At 40.8% G+C, this 8637-nt stretch overlaps 1 protein-coding gene across 1 annotated transcript; it reads right to left on the minus strand.

Annotated features, from left to right (window-relative positions):
- Nucleotides 1–443: 443 nt before the first annotated feature.
- LOC113959940 lies at nt 444–2594 on the minus strand. The gene is made up of 2 exons (XM_027669243.1): nt 2040–2594; nt 444–668 (listed from the first exon to the last, which is right to left on the minus strand). The coding sequence occupies exons 1-2, from the start codon at nt 2550–2552 to the stop codon at nt 510–512; spliced, it is 672 nt and encodes a 223-aa protein (XP_027525044.1). The 5' UTR covers nt 2553–2594; the 3' UTR covers nt 444–509.
- Nucleotides 2595–8637: the final 6043 nt, after the last annotated feature.

Consider the following 8637-nt stretch of genomic DNA (forward strand, 5'->3'; position numbering starts at 1 on the left):
TTGTTCACCAATGGGTTCAAGAATCTTGGTTTCCCTACTACATGAAAATGACATCGATTGATCTAGCTTGAATAGAATTTCACACTGTACTCTACTTCCTTCAATACTATCCCACTGACATGAGACTGGTCCCTTCCGTTGAATCCAAACAATGGGCTCTTCATCTTCTACTTGGCTATAAGTAATTAAATTCTGTCTAGAGGCTTCTTGTCAAGATCCAATTGTCAATATTAGTTTATCTCTTTTTCCCATTAGAACCTCGACCTCTCGGCACCCTATTTGAATTTGGTCTCCCTTTTGCGCTATGAAATGGGTCTTGCTATCCCATTCATCTAATGTGTAAGGTTGTTTGTTATGTAAAACGTAAACCTCAAAGTCTGGATTTTCCTCTAAGCGTGGTAGTTTGCGTGCACTAGACCACGGTCCTTCTGGAGTTAGGTTTTGGGACAAAACAATACTTATCAAAAGTCCAATGGTCAATGTTGAAAGGGTTTGGAAGGGAGTCGGATTCATGATGTTGGGTCTTCTTGCTTATCTTCCGGAGCTCTCTTGACTCGAGAATAGTGGATCCATGTAGGTCGCTCCTTGATCCTAACCGCGGTGAAGGTAGTCAGCAGCACTTGGAAAGGTCCCTCCCACTTCTCTTGTAGGGGTTTTCCTAAAAGATTCTTAACATACACCCAATCACCGGGGTTAAACGGATGCAGTTTACAGTTAGGTTGTTTGGGCTGGTGTTCTATTACTACCGTGGCGTTTTTATCAAAATGTTTCCCTACAGCAATTACATAATCATATATATATTGATTACCTATTTGGTCTATAGCATCGCTATTTACAATCTGCATAGCATAAGGTCTACCATACAGAATTTCAAACGGGTTCAACTTCTCTTTTGATCGAGGTTTGACTCTCAATCTAATCAGAGCAATAGGCAAAGCTTGATACCATTGTAAGTTAGTTTCTTGGCATATTTTAGCAATTTGTTTTTTGATAAGATGATTCATCTTTTCTACTTGCCCACTGGTTTGTGGCCTGTAGGGCGTATGTAATTGCCATTTAATCTGCAATGCTTTGCTTATTGTTCTCACAACCTTTGCACAAAAATGGGAACCTCTGTCTGAGGATATACTTCTTGGTACTCCAAACCGCGGTATAATTTCATTTAGTAAGACTTTAGTTACCTCTCTTTCTTTGTTTGTCCTGCAGGGGAAAGCTTCAGACCACCCAGAAAACGTACCAGTAAGCACCAATAGGTACCGATACCCCCCCTTTTCTTGGGAGTTCAGAGAAATCAATTTGCCATACTTCACCTGGGAATTTACCTCGATTTATTGCCCCTTGGTGTATCTTGGTCCCTGTGTTTGGGTTATTCTTCAGGCATCGTTCGCACTGGGATGTAACCTGTTTTATGGTAGTGAATAATTTTGGTCCTGCTATTCTAGTTTGCAAATACTGATAAAGTGGATCTAAACCCCAATGTTCCTTCTCATGTTCTGTTTTTACAAATTGCCACATTAATTTCCCTGGTATTATTAGTTGTCCTGTTTCCAATTGACCCCATCCATTATCTAATAATTTACCTTTGTTCCTTTGAATCCAATTATGATCTGATTCCTGATAATCTGGTTGAAAGTTTGTATCTAGCTCCCCTGGTACTAAAGCTGTTATAGTCACTTCTTCAGTCCTTGCAACAACTAATTTAACTTCTGCATCAGCTTTCCTATTTCCTATCTCTGGAACAGTGTTACCTTTCAGGTGTCCCTTACAATGCATTATGGCCACTTGTGCTGGGAGTTGGACTGCTTCTAACAATCGTAGAATTTCCTCTGCATGTTTGACTGTTTTCCCTTGAGCAGTTAGCAGTCCTCTTTCTTTCCAAATTGCTCCATGAGCATGCACGACAGAGAAGGCATACTTAGAGTCTGTCCAAATATTAATTCGCATGCCTTCTGCCAATTCCAGAACTCGGGTAAGGGCTATTAGTTCTGCCTTTTGGGTTGAAGTCCCTGCAGGTAAAGGATTTGATTCAATTCAATTACCTCTTCCGTTGTGGTCACTGCATAGCCTGCCATCCTTACTCCTTGCTTCACGAAGCTACTGCCGTCAGAGAACCAGTTGTCTGCATCTTCAAATGACTCTTCTTTGAGATCCGGGCGGCTGGAGTAGACTGCTTCGATAGTTTCCAGGCAGTCATGCTCGATTGGTTCTGCTGACATCCTTCCTTCTAGAAATGTGGTTGGATTCACAATGTTAGTTACTTGAATGGTTATGTCGTCTGACTCAGCTAGGATTGCTTGGTACTTTAGGAATCTGGAAGGCGACAACCAATGGTCACCCTTCTGTTCTAGTACTGCGGACACAGTGTGGGACACCAACACAGTCATTTTCTGGCCCATCGTGAGTTTTCTGGCCTCTTCTATGTTTATGATCACTGCGACCACTGCTTTCAGACAACTGGGCCATCCTTTGCTTACTTCATCCAGTTGCTTGGAGAAATAGGCTACGACTCTTTTGTGTGGTCCCAACTGTTGTGCCAAGACTCCTAAAGCCATCCCTTGCCACTCATGAGAGAACAGCCAAAATGGTTTTGTTACATCAGGGAGGCCCAAAGCCGGGGGTCTCATGAGTTCTTGTTTCAGTCTTCTAAAAGCTCCCTCTGCTTCGGGAGTCCAGACTAGGGTATTCTTAGTTTCTTTTAGTAAATCATACAGTGGTTTAGCGAGTACCCCATATTGATAGATCCATAAACGGCACCAACCTGTCATTCCCAGAAAGGTTCGTGGATCTCTCACCGTTTCTGGTTTAGGCGTTTGGCAGATGGCTTCTTTCCTCGTTGTTCCTAGGGATCGTTGTCCCCTGGAAATCTCATATCCCAGGTATACTACTTTTTCTTGCACCAGTTGCACTTTCTGTTGAGAGACTCGATATCCACTTAAACCCAAGAAATTCAACAGAGAAATAGTCCATTTAACACACTCTTCCTCTGTTTCAGTTGCTATCAGTAGATCATCCACGTATTGCAGAAGAGTGCCATCTCCCTGTGACCTTTCCCATTGCTCCAATTCCTTGACCAACTGATTCCCAAAAATTGTTGGGCTATTCTTATAACCCTGAGGTAACACTGTCCAGGTTAATTGAGTCTTTCTCCCTTTGTTCACAGATTCCCATTCAAAGGCAAAAATCTTTTGGCTTTCTGGGGCTAAGGGAAGGCAAAAGAATGCATCTTTTAGATCCAACACTGTGAACCAAATTAAATTGTCCTTTAACTTAGTTAGGAGTGTGTAAGGGTTAGCTACCACCGGATGTAGTGTTTTTGTTATTGCATTCACAGCTCTTAAATCTTGAACTAGTCTATAAGTTCCATTTGGTTTCTTAACTGGCAGGATTGTTGTGTTATAGTCTGATTCGCATTCTATTAATAACCCTAATTCTAGAAATTTTCTAATTATGGGTTTGATTCCTTTTCTATCTTCCAATCTCAATGGATATTGTTTTCTCACCACTGGTCTAGCTCCAGGTATAAGTTCAATAGCGATAGGTGTTGCCTGTTTTGATTTCCCCAGTACGTCAGTAGCCCATACCAACGGGTATGCCTCGCTCATAATTCGCTCGATATTATGGCTTTCAGGTTTTGGTTCTATGCAACTGATCGTCAAACTTAAAGCTGTGATCAGTTGCTCTTCATTTACCTGGAATTCAAGTTTGTCTTTGTTGAATTTTATTACAGCTCCTAAATTTTCTAATAAATCCCTACCTAGTAGAGACTTTGACACATTTTCAGGATTTATGACAACCACAGCGCACTTTGGTGAGAAAAGTTGAGATGTCTGGAAACATTTCTTAACTGCATTTGCACATATGAGTGTGCCAAAACAGGTGAAAACGGACAATGGACCCTCATATGTGTCAAAAGAAACCAAAGATTTCTTTGCATTATGGGGAACTGAACATATAACTGGAATCCCTCACTCCCCTACAGGTCAAACAATCATAGAGTGTGCTCACCACACTCTCAAAGATATGCTAAAAAAGCAAAGAAGGGGGAATACAGGGTTAGTTCCACAAGATTGTTTGAATAAAACTCTGTAAATACTTAATTTTTTAAACAGAATGACAGAAAATTCCACCCCAGTATAGCGACACATTATACCTGCATACATGCCTGAAAATTCAAAACCCAAAGTAATGTTTAAAAATCCATTTACAGACCAGTAGCAAGGTCCTTGTCCTTTGATAACATGGGGAAAAGGGTATGGTTGTGTTTTAACAGATCGTGGACCGAGATGGATCCCCTCACGTTGTATACGACCATCTCTTGCATTGTCTTCATGACCACCGGAATGCCTGCAAGAATGCCTCCTCCTGCTCCAGTCCCACCTAAATGGTTAACTTCCAGCAGAAAAAACGTTTGGACCACCTTAGTAAAAACCATTAGAACTGACACCCTGTGTCTGTCAGTTGCCACCCTGACGAACCCATTTCAGACCTGTCTGGTAGGAATCCCACTCTCCAGTGAAGAATGGGATGCTTTTTTGGAAAAGCACCAACCCTCATGCTCACACCCAGAAATTCATAATGTACCTATAGATGACTGCCACGAGAAACATAGCACAGATTGTGGCGAGCTCAAAAAGCCATATCAAAATTATTTTACAAATTTAACTGTAGAACCTCAAGAATTAGATGTCATGGGCAGCTTAACTGCCCCCCTGTGTTTCTATTTTTACCCTGAAAATCCACACACACATGACCCATTGAATTTAGATGCATCTCCCATGGGAGCATACCACAATGACAGTTTTTGGTGCAAACACTGCTTGAATGCAGTTAACATCAAATGTAAAACCTTTCCAATTGGACTGCCAGGTGATCTGTTCCTAATTTGTGGGGAGAGAGTGTGGAAAGGCATTCCTAGCAAAGCAGAAGGAGGACCCTGTACTTTTGGTAAACTTGCTCTGTTTAATCCAGTAAAAACTCCCTTGCCTTCTAAGAGCTTTTCACCCAGTAAATGTCTTAAACGCTCCTTTAACAAACAAGATTTTAATACACATGGGTTTAAGGCAGATCATGATTCTGAAATCATATTTTGGAACCACACGCAGAGATTTTTTAGTAGTTTTTTAATTCCAGGCATAGGAGTTGGTCATGCATTGGGAGTGCTTGACAAGATGGGATGTTGGCTGGCAAAGGAAGCCAATGCCACCAACTCTGCCCTAGAGGACTTGCTTACAGACTTTATCTCTGTGAGACAAGCCACCCTACAAAATAGAGCAACCATAGATTTTTTGTTACTAGTTCATGGTCATGGATGCAAAGATTTTGAAGGGTTATGTTGCATGAATTTGAGTGACCACTCAGAATCTATTCACAAAAATATTGATAAGTTGAAAACTTTAACCAATCAGCTAAGGGAAAATAATGAAAGCAAAATTAGTAGTCTGATTGGTTAGATGCCTTTAATATTGGTGCAGGGTTTAAGAAAATACTTATTGTAGTATTTTTGGGAATTTTTGTGTTCCTTTGTATTTTGTTATGTGCTCCTTGTTTATTCTCTTGTATTCAGCGAATGATCAAAGTTTTTCCCAAGCTTTTCTTTTTCAGTTACAAGATAAAAAAGTTGGAGATGAAGGGGTCCCAAACCAACTGTCAGCAAAAAGAAACTTGGTCAGTTTGAACCATAAACCTTGGGCAACAAGAACTGACAAGAATCTCGTGATCTGAGGATTTGGACCTTCCTCACAAGACTTGTTGATGTACAACCCTGGGAATTAACCTGACTCCAACAGAATTAAGAAAAGGACTTTTTGAAATGATTGTATCAGACCATGTCTGAACCCCTTTAATCCCTTCCCTCTATGTAATCTTGATTGAGAGAAAAATTAACTTATTGACTAAACTGCAGTAAAACTTGTGTAACTCCCTAATTAACATAGCTCGTCCTCCTCATTAACATGTCCAGCTCCCAAGGCCCTTAAATTGCATTCGTGCGTTCAATAAACTATTCCAGTTATACCCCATACTGGGATCGAGTAGTTTTTAGATCGCCACTGAGAAGTCCTAGAGAATTAGATAAGGGATGTAACTCAAGCAAACATGATGTAAGTTGAACTCTGTGTACCCAGATAAGATAAAAAACAAATGTTTCAGGTTTTGTGGTGAAAAACAATGATCCTGTGCCTGCTCAGAACTGAGGTCAAGAACTGGACACCTCAACTTTGGGGGGGCACTAGATGCAAAAAAACCACCAGTGACCCCTGAAGAAGACTACGAAGGACCAAATAAGGACTTCTGATAGGGGGTGTGACTATGTAAAGCAAAGTAATGTATATGTATTAAGTAAATGAGAATATCTAATAAATATGTAAACAGTATGTGTAATAAGAAGCCGTCTATCGCTTAGTACACTTGATTAGAGGAACTATCCTCCAAACATCCAGCGCACTGCAATAAAGAATGCCTGCTTATTAACACCTACAAATTGGTGTTAAGGAGTTTGTTTCTGCTGCTTTTTGGTACCATTTCTGGCACCCCAGATGGGACATCTCTGCCAGATCTTCTGTGGATCTGAGGGATCTCTGGATCTTCATGTCAGCACTGGGGCTATCCTGGAGAAGACCACAGATCCCCAGACCAGTCTAGAATGCTGGTAAGATCCCATTTCATAATAAGGTATTCTTTTTGGGAATCCTGCCCATATAAGACATAGAGGATTCTTCCCCAGCAGAACCTCTGGTTACAACTAAGCTGGGGAATGAAGAAGTAGAATTTTTAGTAGATGTGGGAGTTAGTTGCTCTGTGTTAAATACAGTAAAAGGAAACTTAAGGAAACAATTCTATAACAATTGTTGGTGTGACAAGGAATTGTGAAACCCAACCATTTTTGAAGCCTATTGATTTTAAATTAGGAAAACAGTGGATGACTTACCAGTTTTTGTATTTACCTAATTCACCAAAGCCTCTCCTTGGGAGACATCTATTGGAAAAATCAAATGATAAAATCAAATTTAAAAATGGCAAAATACGGGTTTTTCCAGAGTGTAGTTATGTGGAAGCTTCTATTTTTACATTACAGTCTCCAAAAGTGGAAGTAATCCATCTGCCAATATCACTTGAGGATGCAGTGATTCCTATAGTATGGGTTGGAGAGATGCCCAGGTGATCCAAAAGAGCTGAGCAGTGATCAGCAAGACTCAATCACCCTTCATTAGTCTCATATGGACAGTGCAAGAGTCTGAAAGAGGGTGGAGGCTAACAGTGGACTCTTGTGGTTGAACGATGTTACACCACTGTTGAGTGTTGCCATACCAGACATGCTAGAACTCTAATATAAACTCATATAATATGCTGTTCTGAAGAGGGAAAAAAAGATCCACACTTGTAGCAGTGAAGAGAATCCCTTCAAGTATTAATTCACTGAGAGACTTTTCTGCAAATGAATCCTGGCTTGTATCAGAAATAGTGTAGTCAGCAGAACTAGGGCAGTGATTGTCCCCCTGTACTTGACACTGGTGAGACCACACCTCAAATACTGTATTCAGTTTTGGGCCTGATGCCTTTGAACTTTTTGGATTTTTAGCTTTTTGTAGATTTTAGAAGTAGTTGTGTAGTAAATGTAGATTTTAATGTATCTGTATAATTTGTCACATACCCAATCCTATTACCCCATTTCATATTGAATTTTCTAAATTCTTTTAGCTTGTTTAGACTCCTGTTCAAGGTAGAATTGTAGAAAACTCCTCTGTTTAAGAACATTGCACCCTAGACCTGAACAACAAGATGCCATCAATAGACAAAGTAACCTTCAAATTCCGAACCTTGGAGAAGCTCCAAGGACTGTACATGCCATGAAGAAGATAAAGATGAGGAAGGACCGGGGGTCCTCAACCCCTGACTCAATTCCCAAAGAGGTTTGCCAGGGGCAGAACTGGGGAGGATCTGGGAGCAGATAGTTCTGGGATTGGATGGACAGTACTATAAAATTGTAGAACCACAACCTGGGTGCGTGCGCATCATGTGTATTCCTGTGGGCCTGAGGGTCGTAATTAAGGACCTGCTCTTCTTATCTATATACTAAATTGACCTGGAGATTTTTTCTCCGTGATCTTTTAGGCATCAGACCCCGCACTACAAGAAGGACACTGAGGTGCTGGAGTATGTCCAGAGAAGGACAACGAAGATGGTGAAGGTTCTAGAGTATGTGTCTTATGAGAAGCAGGTTGTTTAGCCTGGAGAAAACGAGGCTCAGGGGAGACCATATTGCTGTCTAAAACTACCTGAAATGAGGTTGTAACAAGGTGGGGTTTGGTTTCTTCTCCCAGGTAACAAGTGACAGGATGTATCAGGGGTTAATTATGCTGATACTTTTGGTCTGTGTTTGGCCCAACCACATATAAAAGTTTTACTCTTTCCCTGCCAAGTTATGAGAAAACAAGCTAAAACAAGAAGATGCAAAAACGAACTCGAGAGTCAGAGACACATCCTCCTCGAGGTACTGTCAATGCTCTCTCTTTATTCCAAAAATACACACATTATCAAGGGTCCTACAGGGTTCACACGCTCTATTCTAACTTTCTATTGGTTACATTCACTCTCACACACTATATCTATAACCTTATTGGTTCTACTAGCCAAGGCACA

This window comes from Corapipo altera, unplaced genomic scaffold (genome assembly GCF_003945725.1).
Source record: "Corapipo altera isolate COAL_440 unplaced genomic scaffold, ASM394572v1 60796, whole genome shotgun sequence".
Taxonomy (NCBI): domain Eukaryota; kingdom Metazoa; phylum Chordata; class Aves; order Passeriformes; family Pipridae; genus Corapipo; species Corapipo altera.